The sequence below is a fragment of the Mobula birostris genome, chromosome 26, assembly GCF_030028105.1.
Source record: "Mobula birostris isolate sMobBir1 chromosome 26, sMobBir1.hap1, whole genome shotgun sequence".
Taxonomy (NCBI): domain Eukaryota; kingdom Metazoa; phylum Chordata; class Chondrichthyes; order Myliobatiformes; family Myliobatidae; genus Mobula; species Mobula birostris.
The window spans coordinates 30,698,199-30,716,270 of NC_092395.1; the positions used below are offsets into that span (position 1 = coordinate 30,698,199).

At 44.6% G+C, this 18,072-nt stretch overlaps 1 protein-coding gene across 3 annotated transcripts in view; it reads right to left on the reverse strand.

Moving 5' to 3' along the window:
• Positions 1-18,072, reverse strand: part of LOC140188166 (dedicator of cytokinesis protein 7-like) — a 255,411-nt gene that overhangs the window by 73,137 nt on the left and 164,202 nt on the right. For all 3 annotated transcript variants that reach the window (XM_072244167.1, XM_072244166.1, XM_072244168.1), the window contains exons 24-26: positions 17,218-17,349; positions 9,916-10,029; positions 1,758-1,904 (exon numbers count right to left, since the gene is read on the reverse strand). In XM_072244167.1, the coding sequence (XP_072100268.1) occupies positions 1,758-1,904; positions 9,916-10,029; positions 17,218-17,349 (393 nt within the window). The remainder of the gene's footprint in view (positions 1-1,757; positions 1,905-9,915; positions 10,030-17,217; positions 17,350-18,072) is intronic.

Genomic DNA, 18,072 nt, shown 5'->3' on the forward strand with positions numbered 1-18,072 from the left:
AGCATAATGAGGTGCAATAAAAACAGAGAAGCATGCTAGTCATGGCTGTAGTTCAAACATGCAGTTCTGGCTGTAGCTTGTACCAGGGTTGGGAGTTCAAATTGATGGGATTAGTATGTGCATTTGCACTGTGGAGTTGGAGCTCCAGATGGTACCAGGGTTGGTGGGTATGCTTAATCTGGAACTTGGGTGTGCAAGTTGTAATCGGGTTGGGAGGAGACATTGTAATAAGACAGGGGTCGGCAACCTTTTTGCCTCTGTGGGCCGGATTGCGTATTAATGAGCAGGCCAGATAAATACCATAAAAAACTTGAAATATGGGAATTATCCATTTAAATACATCTAGTCATGTTTTGCCTCAAATTAATGAATAACGCATGCTAGAAAATCATTTGTGCTTAACCAAGGATGCCAATTAGTGGTCAAAGAACTCAGTTTAGTTGCAATTTATTTCAGTCAAGGCATCTTTTGAATCTATTAAAAGAACACAAAGAATCTTTAAACATAAAACATATGAACATGATGCATTGAATGTTGGTAAATTAAGTACAATAAAAAAGAAAATTTTAATGTAAACAGTCACTAAATCAATGTGAAACTTGATGCTGTTTGTTGCTTGAAAGCTTCTCAATATTGGGTGTCAGACTTGTTGATGCCAAGAGCAAGACATTATCCCGATGGGCATCAGTCAATCTTGTTCTCAAATGGTTCTTGGTGTACTTCATTTTTGAAAATAATTGCTCACACAGGTAAGTGTGGCCAAACACTGATGCCATCTTTTTTTGCATGGTCCACTAAGTTAGGATCTTGTAATGTCGCCTGATATTTGCCACCTTCTTCACAGCAACATTTTCTAGGCAAATGAGACAAACCGGTTTCCCAGCTTGCTTGAGGAAGGAGTAATCTAGTGCCCAAGTGTCCTGGAAATTTCGGCACTCAGTGTCTACCTTCCTGCATTTTGCATTCATTGCCATTGGAATTTTTTTCTTAGATCTTATTTCGAAACACGACTTATTCAACAAGTATCGTAGCACATGGAAATATCTGGATATTTAGTGTGGATTTCTTGTTAAAACACAGTGACGTTGTTTCTGTTTACAAATTTGAATGATCCCATCTGAAAACCTGCGTGTGCACGGAGAGTATCTCATACATATTAATAAGGTAGTCTGCCTTCCCGTCATTCGTATAAACCAGTGTTTGGTTTGAAACAAAACGGAACCTGGGGCCAGCGTAACAAGACGCCATGCGTATCCATCAGTGTGGTCGCGGGAAACACTCAGAATAAGGAAAAATCGTTCGCGGGCCGGATAAGCATAGTACCCCAATATTTGCTCACGGGACCGTCAAAATACCTTCGCAGGTTGCCTACCCCCGTAATAAGGTTATCAGGCATGCTGGAGTTTGGGACACTGATCTTATTGGGTTCTGGGTGTGAGGACGTTAGGGTTGCGGATTGCATTGGAGTCAGCCGGTTCAGATTGAACAGAGGTTCTTTGTGCATGATATTCTGGGGTTGGAGAGTATACAATGTACTGGGTGTGGTGATATAAATTGTACAGGAGTTGGCGGGAGCAGGCTGTACGGAGTTTAAGCATTCAAGTTACTGGGGTTGGGTTGCTTGCTATACTGAGATTGGTGGGTGCAGTGTGTAATGGATTAAAGGTGCAGAGTATAGTAAGTATAAGTCTTTGGTGTATAAGACTTGAAAAGGATTGATGTATTAAACAGGGAATTTCCAACTTTTTCTAATTTACCTCCTTGCGATTGTCGCCATCTTGTATCCCAACACTTGCTGTAAGTGGGAGGTTTACGATGACAAAATGCTCATGGCTGCAGACGATCCTCAGGAAGTCAATGCGTCTTTCATGAAGGTGCGGCCATTTGCCACCTTTATCTGAAAGCTAAGCACAGAGACATTGGTGAGGTCAGGACATGGCACCGACACATAGGGAATTCCATGACCAGGAGACAATACGAGGACAAAAACTGCAACCCTAAAACCATCTTCTTATCAGGGCAATCTACCCCATCCACAAGCCGGCTGGTGGCGTAATGGCATCAGCGCCGGACTTCGGAGTGAAGGCTCCTGTGCTCGAGCCCCGCCAGCTCCCCTGGCATGCTTTCCATCCGTGCTGGGCTGAGCATTGAGCTAACAACTCAACCTCGTAAAAAAGAAATTGCCTGCTACAGAAACATCAACAGCAAAAAGTTGATGGCCTATGCTCTCTCATGAGTTTAAAAGGCAATTTCCTTTTTTTTTCCTACCCCATCCACTGTTGCTGCAGGAGAAACTCCACTCCAACAACCAATCTCCATGGGTGTTGACAGTTTGACGTGCCTTGCGAATTACTCTTGAGGTAATTTAAAAGTTTTAAACAGAGATTGCCTTCCCGGCACAGATCTTCTCCTGTTTATCTCTAGGTAAAATCTGTTACACAATTCTGCTGTGTTATAGGATCCTTCAGTTTTGGTGGGGACAGCTACAAGAACAATATCCCAGACCTAGAACAGCATCCCCCACACATGTGGACATGGAGAGGATCTTTCCTATCGTGGGGGCAGTCTAGGACCAGAGGACACAGCCTCAGAATATAAGGACATCCCTTTAGAACAGAGATGATGAGGAACTTCTTTAGCCAGAGGGTGGTGAATCTAGAGTTAAGCTGACTGGTATCATGGCAAAACTGACCTTCCACTGGGTTGGGTAAACTCAGTGCCTGCTGATGGTGAAGAGGTGCACAGAAGTTTGAATTTCATACTTCTTGACCATGTTCTAACGACAGTAGTAACTACTGTTCTGTGGAAATGGCAGACAAAGCAGCACAGCGGTAATATTTACTTTAATTAATTACAGCAATTCTTAACAGTAAGTAGGCAGGTTCATTTCTATTGTTTGTAGGAGTAAAACAGCTCATGTTAAATAAACAGCGTTATGCTTTTTTAAAACTTTTAAATCATGCTGTTATTTCTATGGGATGTTTTGCTTTTATTTTCAATACAAATCTCTCTGAAATTCATTGATGCAATTTGAGGATGTAGTTGGTTTGGTTCTCAGGGCAGACTGGTTTCGGGTTTGGGACTGGATGGACAGACAACAGGGCCCAGGAATGGCTTTTTGTCTGCAGGTCAGCAACCCCTGGAGTGGCTCAGATGAAAGCTGAAGACCATAGAATTGAGAGCATGATGAGTAATCACATAGAAACATAGAAAATAGGTGCAGTAGGCCATTCGGCCCTTTGAGCCTGCACCGCCATTTAGTATGATCATGGCTGATCATCCAACTCAGAACCCTGTACCAGCATTCTCTCCATACCCCCTGATCCCTTTAGCCACAAGGGCCATATCTAACTCCCTCTTAAATATAGCCAATGAACTGGCCTCAACTGTTTCCTGTGGCAGAGAATTCCACAGATTCACCACTCTCTGTGTGAAGAAGTTTTTCCTAATCTCGGTCCTAAAAGGCTTCCCCTTTATCCTCAAACTGTGACCCCTCATTCTGGACTTCCCAACATCGAGAACAATCTTCCTGCATCTAGTCTGTCCAACCCCTTTAGAATTTTATACGTTTCAATAAGATCCCCCCTCAATCTTCTAAATTCCAACGAGTATAAGCCTAGTCAATCCAGTCTTTCCTCATATGAAAGTCCTACCATTCCAGGAATCAATCTGGTGAACCTTCTTTGTACTCCCTCTATGGCAAGAATGTCTTTCCTCAGATTAGGGGACCAAAACTGCACACAATACTCCAGGTGTGGTCTCACCAAGGCCTTGTACAACTGTAGTAGTACCTCCCTGCTCCTGTACTTGAATCCTCTTGCTATGAATGCCAGCATACCGTTTGCCTTTTTCACCGCCTGCTGTACCTGCATGCCCACTTTCAATGACTGGTGTATAATGACACCCAGGTCTCATTGCACCTCCCCTTTTCCTAATCGGCCACCATTCAGATAATAATCTGTTTTCCTGTTCTTGCCACCAAAGTGGATAACCTCACATTTATTCACATTAAATTGCATCTGCCATGAATTTGCCCACTCACCTAACCTATCCAAGTCACCCTGCATCCTCTTAGCATCCTCCTCACAGTCAACACTGCCGCCCAGCTTCGTGTCATCCGCAAACTTGGAGATGCTGCATTTAATTCCCTCATCTAAGTCAATAATCTATATTGTAAACAACTGGTGTCCCAGCACTGAGCCTTGCGGTACCCCACTAGTCACCGCCTGCCATTCTGAAAAGGTCCCATTTATTCCCACTCTTTGCTTCCTGTCTGCCAACCAATTCCCTTTCAGAATGATTTTCCTTTCACAAATCCATGCTGACTTTTTCCGATGATTTCACCGCTTTCCAAATGTGCTGTTATCACATCTTTGATAACTGACTCCAGCATTTTCCCCACCACCGATGTTAGGCTAACCGGTCTATAATCACAGATGGAGCCAGAGGTTTTTGCAGACATGGATGACTACTTCCAGTTTGTCCACAAAACAGCTCATTCTTCTCTTCTCATGTATCTTTTTTTTTCTTTTTAAGGTGTCTGGGGTCCTGTTGGAGTCCAAGATCTACTGCTGCAGTTCAAACTATGGTTCTTCACGGGCAGTGGGTTCTCGCTCTTGGACTTGTTGATGTCTCTAGGCGCAGCGTGGAAGACATGTGCCTTTGGAGTACAGCCCTGTGGATGACCCAACTCCTCACTGAAGCGTCGTGGGAGATTGAAACATCGAGACGGCAGATGCTGTCAGAAGATGGCGGCGCGATGCAGAGCGCATGGCCGCTCCAAAATGATATCATATTTGTTAAATAGGTACCATGCACAATCCTGATTTGGTGGAGACAGGCTTGAGAAGCACGGAGGAACATCTAGAGGAACATCTGAAATGCCTGCTTCGCTGCCACTGCTACTGTGCGATCGAGAATCACCAGAGGGAAAGGCCCCAAATCCTCGGATTTGCCTATTGCCTGTTGCCGGGGCCGGGGTCGAAGCGTTTGGCAGAGATGGTGCTCGGTGCTCGATGTCGGAGAGCTGGTCGGAGGCTCGAAGTTTTCGGACGGACTCAAGATTCGGCTGTGGTTGGGTGCTTCCAGGGTGCTGCATCGGCAAGTTTGCGGTGCTGGAAGCTCATGGCACGAAGAGAGTTTCTCTTCCTTCTACCATCTGCATGAGATGATGGGACTTTCGAGAGACTTTGAGGCTTTTTTTTTACCGTTCCCATGGTCTGTTCTTCATCAAATTACGGTATTGCTTTGCACTGTTGTAAATATATGTTATAATTATGCGGTTTTTGTCATTTTTTTTTAGTCTTGGTTTGTCTTGTGTTTCTGTGGTATCTTTCTGGAGGAACATTGTATCATTTCTTAATGCATGCATTGCTAAATGACAATAAAAGAGGACTGCGTGTCCTCATAATCTAATCTAATCTAATCTCCCTTGATGGTAATTGAGAGTCCTTGGGTTTGTGAACTCGGACAAGCCACGCGGCAGATTGTAACATCAAAACAGTGGGCTGTTGGTCTCCCCTCTCACTGTTGCCAGAGTGATATCTCTTTCTCCCTCACCAGTGAGAGAGAGAGAGAGAGAGAGCCTGGCTGAGACGTCAAATTGTAGGGATGGGCAGCAGTTTTTGATGGACTCCAGATTATGGTCTCTGGGGGCTTTGCTATTGCTTGTATGGGGGGTGGTGGGGAGGGGCTGATCATTTTGCTGGAGCAATTGGGGGGAGTGTTGATGCATTTGCTGCTGCCTGTGCATGTGGGGGGGGAGTTGGGGTTCATTCTGACATTCATTCTATGTTTTTTCCCTGTATCGTGGGTGTCTGTGGAGAGTAAGAATTTCAGGTTGTATACTATATACATTCTCTGATGTTTTATTGAACCATTGTATTTGTCCTATTGATCTATTATGATTATGAGGACACGCAGTCCCCTTGTATTGTCATTTAGTAATGCATGCATTAAGAAATGATAAAAATATTTTTCCAGAATAATATCATGAAAACACATGACAAACTGACTTAAAAACTAACAAAAACCACATAATTATAACATATAGTTACAACAGTGCAAAGCAATATCGTAATTTGATAAGAACAGACCATGGCACAGTAAAAATCTCAGAGCCTCTCGAAAGTCCCATCATTTCACGCAGACAGTGAACCTCCAGCACCACAAACTTGCCGATGCAGCATCCCGGAAGCATCCAACCACAGTCCGACTCCGAGTCCGTCCGAAAACTCCGAGCCTCTGATCAGCTCTCCAACACCGATGCACCGAGCACCGTCTCTGCCGAGTGTTCCGACCCCGGCCCCGGCAACAGGCAATAGGCTAAGCCAAGGATTTGGGGCCTTCGTCTCCAGAGATTCTTGATCGCACAGTAGCAGCGGCAGCGAAGCAGGTATTTCAGAAGTTTCTCCAGATGTTCCTCTGCGCTTCCCAGCTGTCCCTATCAAATCCGGATTGATGTACGGCACCCCTAGTTACACATAATCGATATTCATTCAGAAACACCGCCATCTTCTCCTCCCTCTAGAGGTGTAATATCATGTTATCCACAATCTCAGCAACCTCACAATTCTGTTAAGGCTTTCGGAACAATCTGTACAATGGGAGAGTTTTCTCAGTAACTTTCGATCCATCCTGTCAGAAATAGTTGACTCAAAAATATGCTGGATACAGTCCAATCTATCCCAGGAAAAAATTTCCCCACTATTGAGCCATCTGCAAGGAGTGCTGACACAAGAAAGCATTATCCATCATCAAGAACCCCCACCATCCAGTCCAAGCTCTTTTTTCGCTGCTGCCAGTTGGAAGGAGGTCCGGGATCCTTAGGTCCCACATCACCAGGTTCAGGAACAGTTCTTACCTTCAGGCTCCTGAACCAGCTTGGATAACTTCACTCATCTCAACACTGAACTGATTCCACAACCTATGAACTCATTTTTCAGGGACTCTATGTTCTCAGTATTATTTATTTACTTTTTTTTTGCATTTGCATAGCTTGTTTTCTTTTGCAAATTAGTTGTTTGTCAAGTCTTTATTCGTGTGAAGTTTTTCATTGATTTTATTGTATTTCTTTGTTCTACTGTGAATGCCTGCAAGAAAATGAATCTCAGGGTTGTAGATGGTGACATACACGTACTTCGAAAATAAATCCACCTTGAACTTTGAACTTATAACTTAAGTGGAACAAATGAAAGGCACATTTCTGAACTAGAACACTTTATCCTGGTTGGAACTTGTTTGGATTTGTGAGTCAGCATTAGAAATGGGAGATAATTGAACCTAATCCACTATCAAATTCACGAAACTCTCATTACTTGCCTCCTGGTGTTGGCTGCTAATTTGACTGGGAGCCCACACATTTACAGGCAAGAGTGTATGGTATAGCTTACAGCCTTGTGAATGCTAGGTAACGGAAAGCAGAACAAGTGATGGTCAAATATCAGTAACGTGATCTCCACTGCACCAGATGCACCAGGGAGGTACAGTAGTAGAGAGGTGATATGGTAGCATAGCAGTTTGCTATATACAGTGCCATGCAAAAGTTTGGGCACCCCTGGTCAAAATTTCTGTTACTGTGAATAGCTAAGCGAGTAAAAGATGACCTGATTTCCAAAAGGCATAAAGTTAAAGATAACACATTTCTTTAATATTTTAAGTGAGATTACTTTTTTTATTTCCATCTTTTACAGTTTCAAAATAACAAAAAAGGAAAAGGGCCTGAAGCAAAAGTTTGGGCACCCTGCATGGTCAGTACTAGTAACACCCCATTTGGCAAGTATCACAGCTTGTAAACGCTTTCTGTAGCCAGCTAAGTGTCTTTCAATTCTTGTTTGGGAGATTTTCGCCCATTCTTCTTTGCAAAAGGCTTCTAGTTCTGTGAGATTCTTGGGCTATCTTGCACGCACTGCTCTTTTGAGGTCTATCCACAGATTTTCGATGATGTTTAGGTCGAGGCACTGTGAGGGCCATGGCAAAACCTTCAGCTTGCGCCTCTTGAGGTAGTCCATTGTGGATTTTGAGGTGTGTTTAGGATCATTATCTTGCTGTAGAAGCCATCCTCTTCACCTTCAGCTTTTTTTTTAAACAGACGGTGTGATGTTTGCTTCCAGAATTTGCTGGTATTTAATTGAATTCATTCTTCCCTCTACCAGTGAAATGTTCCCCATGCCACTGGCTGCAGCACAAGCCCAAAGCATGATCGATCCACCCCCGTGCTTAACAGTTGCAGAGGTGTTCTTTTCATGAAATTCTGCACCCTTTTTTCTCCAAACTTACCTTTGCTCATTGCAGCCAAAAAGTTCTATTTTAACTTCATCAGTCCACAGGACTTGTTTCCGAAATGCATCAGACTTGTTTAGATGTTGCTTTGCAAACTTCTGACGCTGAATCTTGTGGTGAGGATGCAGGAAAGGTTTTCTTCTGATGACTCTTCCATGAAGGTCATATTTGTGCAGGTGTTGTTGCACAGTAGAACAGTGCACCACCACTCCAGAGTCTGCTAAATCTTCCTAAAGGTCTTTTACAGTCAAATGGGGTTTTTTATTTGCCTTTCTAGCAATCCTACGAGCAGTTCTCTGGGAAAGTTTTCTTGGTCTTCCAGACCTCAACTTGACCTCCACCATTCCTGTTAGCTGCCATTTCTTAATTACATTACGAACTGAGGAAATGGCTACCTGAAAACACTTTGCTATCTTCTTATAGCCTTCTCCTGCTTTGTGGGCATCAATTATTTTATTTTTCAGAGTGCTAGGCAGCTGCTTAGAGAAGCCCATGGCTGCTGATTGTTGGGACAAGGTTTGAGGAGTCAGGGTATTTATAAAGCTTTGAAATTTCAATCACTTGGCTTTTCCTTACGATGGCTGTGAACAAGCCATAACCCTAACAAGCTAATTAAGGTCGGAGACCTTGCTAAAAGTTATCTGAGAGCTCAAATCTCTTGGGGTGCCCAAACTTTTGCATGGTGCTCCTTTCCTTTTTTTCATTCTAAAATTGTACAAAACAAAAATAATACACTAATCTTGCTTAAAATGTTGAAAAGAATGTTTCATCTTTAACTTTATGACTTTTGGAGATCAGTTCATCTTCTACTCACTTAACTATTCACAGCAACAGAAATTTTGACCAGGGGTGCCCAAACTTTTGCATGCCACTGTAGCACTAGTAAACACTTTTAGGGACTCAATTCTGCCTGTGAGGAGTTTGTATGTTCTCCCTCCCCATGACCACATGGACTTTCTCCAGACGCTCTGATTTCTTCCCACATTCCAAAGTCCTACGGTTAGGGTTAAGTGTATTAAGTTGTGGACATGCTGCGTCAATTCCGGAAGTGTGGTGACACCTGGGGGCTGCCCCCAGCACAATCCCCGGAGACAAGAGTCCTTGACGAGAATGGCTTGGACCCAGATGCTGGAGTATCCAAGGCTGGGATTGAGACACGGAATCTGAGCACAAAACAAACACTAGACAGAATCACGAGTCAGCTTACGATTGAGCACCAAACCCCAGCTCAGTTGCTCTGTAAATGCTCAATTCCTGGCGCACAAAACATGATTTCCAATTAGCGGGACTGTCCTGAATCTCTAAAGGGACTGTGCCAGCTATCCATACTCCAGGGAGTTAGAGCATCTAAACCTTGGAAGCTGGCGTGGATGGGTGCGTGTCATAACTTCCTCACTGATTTGATATGGCACAAAACATTGCATTCCATTATATGTTTTGCTGCTTCGATGTGCATGTGACAAATAAAACATCTTTTAACATCTTTAACGTGACTGTGCAATATTTAGTGACTACAGAAAACTGCACCAGCTCACCAGAATCAGCGCAATTCATTCCTGAGATCGCGTTAACCCTATGGTACACCCAACAGCAATATTTTAGAAGCTGGCTTAACAAGTCGCCCTGCGCAATTACCTCTTTGTGATGATGAGCAATCATACGGAGAACAAAGCCTCGGTCCATGAGGGACAGCAGGTCATTCAGAAAAAAGCCAAGGCTCAGGTTTGTTACATCTGTAACATCAGGATCCTGGAGAAATGCAAAACCCCTCAGTTACCTTAAAACAAATGTAATGTTCCTGCTTACTGAAAGAGCTGTACTGCCCCACCAGTCGCCTCCCTTGTTCACCAGTCCATCTATTCTGGACCTTTACACACCTGACTGTGACAGCTTCTATCTTACTGTGCGTACTGTTTGTTACAAACTACTACAGTTTGTACAATCCACATTCAAATGGAGGCGTAACATAAAGATTTTTACTCCTCATGTATGTGAAGGATGCAGGAAATAAAGTCAATTCAATTTGGTAATCATTATGAATCAGAATCAGAATCAAGTTTAATGTCACTGACACGTTGTAAATTTGTTGTTTTGCGACAACAGTAGAGTGCAAAACATTAAAAGTATATTATCGATTACAATAAGTATATATAAAAATAAATTCAATAAGCAGTGCAATAATAGTGAGGTAGTATTCAAGGGTTGGTTCATTGTCCATTTTGGAAATCTGCTGGTAGGGGGGGAAAGATGTTCCCTCCCTTCTATCCTCCTTTACAGTAGGAATCCATACCTCAAGGAATTTTACTACACAGTGTGGAGTTGTAAAATGTAATACTGTATAAGTATGAACAAGAGAAAATCTGCAGATGCTGGAAATCCGAACAACGCACACAAAATGCTGAAGGAACTCAGCAGGCCAGGCAGCATCTATGGAAAAAAAATACAGTCGATGTTTCCCACCGAAACCCTTCAGCAGGTCCAAAACGTCGACTGTACTTCTTTCCATAGATGCTGCCTGGCCTGCTGAGTTCCTCCAGCACTTTGTGTGCGCTTCACTGTCTAAATCTATACTGAATGCGAGCTGGCCCTAGTAGCCGACTGAACACAGGTACACTGGGTGAACAGGTTGTACCCTACACCATTCATCGCACATGAGCTTAAACCTCTATAAAATGCACAACAGTAGACAGTCAAGTTATTCAACTTGTTAATAATGAACAGTGGGCTGTTTGCTCTGCCACATGTAAACCGTTCCCCTTCCTGACAGAATGCCTCAATGACTTACAAAAAGCATTTGTTCCAGCATGTAACCCCCCAAGGCTTTACATGAAGCCTTTTGTCCCAACAATGCTTTCTGCAATTCTCTTAATTCCTAGTGGAGTGCTGTGATGCTCTGGATTCCTGAGTTGGGTGTTTCATTGTCTTATGTAACATGTTTGGCTCACATCCTTGGGTCTCCAGTAGACTTATTCCTTGTTTTATGTGCAGTAACACACTTTGACCTGAGATGGGTACCTTAATGCTATGAGTCCTTTCTTCACAAGTCGGGATCCCATATTTCTTGGTAAGGGAAGTGCCATTGTCACGTGTCCATCTGTTTCAGTAAGTTCGGGCATAGTTAACACCCTGAAAAATTTGTTATTCATTGGAGTTACAAACTGAAATTAATTCCGTTTACAGTGTGGATAACTTCACTCACCTCAACACTCAGCTGATTCTGAATTCCCTGCCACATGAAATTCAAAGTGTCACCGGTTAAACTGTTCTGTACCCTACAGTATTTAATTTATGCACTTTACCTTGTCTAGTTATTTCTGTGTACATACATCTACTGATGCCTCTGGACACATCTTCAGTGATGTTCCTGGAATCATCGGGTTTTTCGGGTCTTTCAACATCATACACCCTCCTCCAGCTGACCCAGCCGGGGCTGATCAGACCCCAGCTTGTGTCCAGATGGCTAGCTACTTATGACTCCGTGGCTCCCCTCTTTTGAGCCACAGCCATCTTGAGGCCCTCTCTGCCGCATCGGTGGTACTGCGGATGGCTCTCCTCTTCCTCTCTGCCTCGATGCCCAAAATGCTGAAGGCTCTAACTAAGGAACGGGCTGCGAATCCCCTACAACCAACCTCCACCGGGAGACACCTCGCTCTCCATCCAGCCTGCTGACAGCTGCTGACCAGTCCTGCGTACTTGGAGAGCTTCCTTTCAAAGGCCTCCTCCAAGCTATCTTCCCATGGGACTGTCAGCTCCAGCAGCACCACTTGCTTAGTAGACTCAGATACTAGGACAATGTCTGGTCACAGGGTGGTGGCTGCGATATGGATGGGGAACTTCAGGTGCCGTTCGAGGTCCACCAACAGCTGCCGGTCCCTTACAGAGGTCAGGTTGCCTGCAGATGTTCTTTTGATGGGTATTGGCTGCTCCCCAGCTCTGACAAAGGCAATGGTCTGCTTGGAGGGTCGGGACTGCTTCGCCCACTCAACTCCTGTGCTGATGGCTTTAGCGATGGTCTTCAGGACGTGATCATGCCTCCATCGGTACCATCGCTCACCAAGTGTCCTTGCGCAGTTGCTGAGGGTTCCTCGCTTGGAGCACAGTGGGCACGCAGATGACTCTGCCTTGCCCCATGTGTGCAGGTTTGATGGGCTTAGTTAACATTGCTAACTGCTGATGGGACATCAATCATCTCAACTTCACCACTTCTTTCTCCAATTCTGACCTCACTCCTTCTGAACGCTCGGTTCTCCATTCCCTCCACACTAATCCTAACCTCACCATCAATTTCGCAGATAAGGGAGGTGCTGTAGTAGTCTGGCAGACTGACCTCTACCTTGCTGAGGCCCAGCGACAACTCTCAGACACCACCTCTTACTTATCCCTCGAACAGGACCCCACTAAGAAACACTAGGCCATTGTCTCCCTCACTATCACCGACCTTATTAACTCTGGGGATCTCCCATCCATTGCCACCGACTTCATAGTTCCCACACCCCGCACCTCCTGTTTCTACCTCCTACCCAAGATCCACAAACCCGCCTGTCCAGGCAGAACCATTGTTTCTACTCGTTCCTGCCCCGCTGAACTCATATTAGCATACCTGGACTCGGTTTTATCCTCCCTGGTTCCGTTCCCTCCTACCTACATCCGTGACACTTCACACCCTCTTGATCTTCTCAATGACTTCAAGTTTCCTAGCAAAATCATCTTATTTTCACTATGGAGTGCAGACCCTATATACTTCCATCCCCCACCAGTAAGGCCACAAAGCTCTGTTTTTTTTCGGGACACCAGATCCAAACAGTTCCCCTCCACCACCACCCTCCTCTGTCTGGTGGAACCTGTCCTCACTGGTAATAATTTTTCCTTCAGCTCCTCCCAATTCCTTCAAACAAAAGGTGTAGCCATGAGCACTCCCATGGATCCCAGTTGTGCCTGCCTGTTTGTTAACTACACGGAACAGTCGGTGTTCCAAGCCTAGACTGGTATCGCTCCACAACTTCTCCTATGCTACATCAGCAACTGTATTGGTGCTGCTTCCAGCACCCATGAAGAGCTCGACAGCTTCAGCAACTTTGCCTCCAACTTCCACCCTGCCCTCAAGTTTATTTGGTTCATTTCTGACACTTCCCTCCACTTTCTCGATCGCTCTGTCTCTGTCTCTGGAGATGTCTATTATAAACCCACTGATTCTCACGGATAACTGGACCATACCTCTTCTCACTGTGTTATTTGTAAAAACGCCATCCCCTGCTCTCATCTTCTCCGTCTCTGCTGCATCTGCTCTCAGGATGAGGTGTTTCATTCCAGAACGAAGGAGGTGTCCTCCTTCTTCGAAGAAAGGGGCTTCCCTTCCTCTAACATCAACACTGCCCTCAACAGCATCTCTTCCATTTCGTGCACATCTGCCCTCACCCCATCCTCCTGGCAGCCCACCAGGGATAGGGTTCCTCTTGTCCTCACCTACCATCCCACCAGCTCCTGTGTTCAGCATATAATTCTCCGTAACTTCCACTATCTCCAATAAGATCCCACCACAAAGCACATCTTTCCCTCCCCCCGCCCCTCATTTTCTGCTTTCCACAGGAATCGCTCCCAATGTGACTCCCTTGTCCATTCATCCCTCCCCACTGATCTCCCCCCTGGCACTTATCCTTGCAAGCGGAACAAGTGCTACGCCTAGCCCTACACCTCCTCCCTCACTACCATTTAGGGAACCAAACCGTCCTTCCAGTTGAGGTGACACCTGTGAGTCTGTTCGGGTCATTTACTGTGTTTGGTGCTCTCGGTGTGGTCTCCTGTATATTGGTGAGACCCGATGTAGATTGGGAGACCGCTTCACCGAGCACCTGTACTCCATCCACCAGAAAAGGCAGGATCTCCCAGAGGCCACCCATTTTAATTCCACTTCCCATTCCCATTCCAACATGTCAGTCCATGGCCTCATCCACTGTTGTGATGAGGCCACACTTAGGTTGGAGGGACAACACCTTATATTCCCTTTGGGTAGCCTCCAACTTGATGGAGTGAACATCGATTTCTCAAACTTCTGGTCATGCCCCCTCCCCTCGCTTACCAATCCCCATTCCCTTTTCCCTCCCACCTTATCTCCTTACCTGCCTATCACCCGCCACTTCTGGTGATCCTCCTCCATTTTTCCTTCCATGGCTTTCTGTCTTCTATCAGTTTCCCCCTTCTCCAGCCCTGTATCTCCTTCACCAATCAGCTTCCCAGCACTTTACCTCACCCTTCCCCTCCCTCCCAGTTTCACCCATCATCTTGCGGTCTTCCTCTCCTCCCCCCCACTTTCCTGCTCTGACTTCTCATCATTTTTTCCAGACCTGCTGAAGGGTCTCGGCCCGAAACGTCGACAGATGCTGCCTGGCCTGCTGAGTTCCTCCAGCATTTTGTGTGTGTTGCTTGGACCTCCAGAATCTGCAGATTTTCTCTTGTTTCCTAAGTTATTGTGTGATATATGTGTGTTATGGATACTATTGCGCTTTTTGCCCTGGTCCAGAGAAACTTTGTCTTGTTTGATGCTATACTGTACATGTATATAGTTAAATAACAACAAACTTGACTCGACTGGAAAATTCAACACAACCTATGGAATCACTTTGAAGGACACTATAACTCATGTTCTCATTATTATGTATTAATTATTATATTCATATTTTTTGCAGTTTCTCTTCTGCACATTTCAGTTGTTAGCTGTGTGTAGATTTTCATGGATTCTATTGCATCTATTTACTTTATTGTGAATGCCTGCGCCAAAATGAATCTCAGGGTAGAATATGGTGACATATATGTAATTTGATAGTAACAGTTACTTTGAACTTTGGACTATATACACTGAATTATAGGACATTATATGTTAAAGTTGTTCCATTAGGCACCATAATGCAATGGGTTAGAAAGGTCTAATGGATACAACATGTATTATTTGGAGGCAAATTTGCACGACCTTCTCTATCATAAAAACAGGATGAAAAGGAAAACCCCAAGGCATTCTTCAATTATGTGAAGAACAAAAGGATGACAGGAGTGAAGGTAGGACCGATCAGAGATAAAGGTGGGAAGATGTGCCTGGAGGCTGTGGAAGTGAGCGAGGTCCTCAATGAATACTTCTCTTCGGTATTCACCAATGAGAGGGAACTTGATAATGGTGAGGACAATATGAGTGAGGTTGGTGTTCTGGAGCACATTGATATTAAAGGAGAGGAGGTGTTGGAGTTGTTAAATTACATTAGGACTGATAAGTCCCGGGGCCTGACGGAATATTCCCCAGGCTGCTCCATGAGGCGAGGGAAGAGATTGCTGAGCCTCTGGCTAGGATCTTTATGTCCTTGTTGTCCACGGGAATGGTACCGGAGGATCGGAGGGAAGTGAATGTTGTCGCCTTGTTTAAAAAAGGTAGTAGGGATAGTCCGAGTAATTGTAGACCAGTGAGCCTTAAATCTGTGGTGGGGAAGCTGTTGGAAAAGATTCTTAGAGATAGGATCTATGGGCATTTAGAGAATCATGGTCTGATCAGGGACAGTCAGCATGGCTTTGTGAAGGGCAGATCGTGTCTAACAAGCCTGATAGAGTTCTTTGAGGAGGTGACCAGGCATATAGATGAGGGTAGTGCAGTGGATGTGATCTATATGGATTTTAGTAAGGCATTTGACATTGTTCCACATGGTAGGCTTATTCAGAAAGTCAGAAGGCATGGGATCCAAGGAAGTTTGGCCAGGTGGATTCAAAATTGGCTTGCCTGCAGAAGGCAGAGGGTCATGGTGGAGGGAGTACATTCAGATTGGAGGATTGTGACTAGTGGTGTCCCACAAGGATCTGTTCTGGGACCTCTACTTTTCGTGATTTTTATTAACGACCTGGATGTGGGGGTAGAAGGGTGGGTTGGCAAGTTTGCAGATGACATAAAGGTTGGTGGTGTTGTAGGTAGCGTAGAGGATTGTCAAAGATTGCAGAGAGACATTGATAGGATGCAGAAGTGGGCTGAGAAGTGGCAGATGGAGTTCAACCCGGAGAAGTGTGAGGTGGTACACTTTGGAAGGACAAACTCCAAGGCAGAGTACAAAGTAAATGGCAGGATACTTGGCAGTGTGGAGGAGCAGAGGGATCTCGGGGTACATGTCCACAGATCCCTGAAAGTTGCCTCACAGGTAGATAGGGTAGTTAAGAAAGCTTATGGGGTGTTAGCTTTTATAAGTCGAGGGATAGAGTTTAAGAGTTGCGATGTAATGATGCAGCTCTATAAAACTCTGGTTAGGCCACACTTGGAGTACTGTGTCCAGTTCTGGTCGCCTCACTATAGGAAGGATGTGGAAGCATTGAAAAGGGTACAGAGGAGATTTACCAGGACGCTGCCTGGTTTAGAGTCAATGGATTATGATCAGCGATTAAGGGAGCTAGGGCTTTATTCTTTGGAGAGAAGGAGGATGAGAGGAGACATGATAGAGGTGTACAAGATAATAAGAGGAATAGATAGAGTGGATAGTCAGCGCCTCTTCCTCGGGGCACCACTGCTCAATACAAGAGGACATGGCTTTAAGGTAAGGGGTAGGAAGTTCAAAGGGGATATTAGAGGAAGGTTTTTTACTCAGAGAGTGGTTGGTGCATGGAATGCACTGCCGGAGTCAGTGGAGGAGGCAGATACACTCGAGAAGTTTAAGAGACTACTAGACAGGTATATGGAGGAATTTAAGGTTGCGGGTTATATGGGAGGCAGGGTTTGAGGGTCGGCACAACATTGTGGACCAAAGGGCCTGTAATGTGCTGTACTATTCTATGTTCTATATGTTCTATGTAACTGTTATTTGCTCCATATTCCAGCACCTACGGTGTGTTTTGTCCAGGAAGTCTGAAGAATCACACTGCAGGTCAATGTGTGCGCAGAACCATACTGCAAAGTGTTGGCAAGCTGTATCCACCCACCTGATGCTTCACATACTCTGTAGCTATGTTGACCATGGGGTAGATGATGCTCAGGAAATATTCCGAGAACCGCAGGCTGGGTGGAGTGCTCCAGTGGTCTGCGTCAGAGAGGTACTGACTCATACTTTTAATCTGAAAGGGAAAGGGGAAGTAGGCAGTGTTAACATTGGCAACGTTATTAAACTGCAAGCAAAATAGAACATGTTCCATATATTTAGTCTGGGTTTCACTTGAAACCCAATTGCCTTTGCTTTCTAGTTGTTGATCGAACAGTTGTCTAGCACCAACAATAACATTTGTCATGCGTCTGTCTGCTTGATAGAACGACAATGCTTCAGACGGCAGCCTCTGCAACACCAGTTATTAATAAAACACATTACAAATTGTTACACGTGATATTTCAAGTTTCCATGGAGAAAACAAAGCGGCTGATATTAATCACATGTTTAAGATTTCAGTGAGAGATTTTTTAAAATGACACTTGAATTCACTATACACTGAGGAACTGATCTCTTTTTTTCAGTCGATGGTGGTCAGGTCTTACCATCAGTAATATCATGAAGGCATAAATTTAATGGCGTTATTCGGCATTAGTGCCAGTGCGAACATCAGAGTGATAGCAATATGCAGGAAATGGTTGGGAGAAGGGTTAAATTGTTTTTAAAAAAATCCAACACTTACTGAGGCAAGGATTTGGAGCAGTGTGCAGAATTATGCCATTTTAATTCACAGTACTTCAAATTTTGGAAGTTTTTGAATTAATCTCAGCAATCTTGGCCCCAGTCAACAGGCAACATCTTTACCAGCATTATATGTGGGATGTCCATTGATTCTGTTTACAGTTACAGAGTTGCT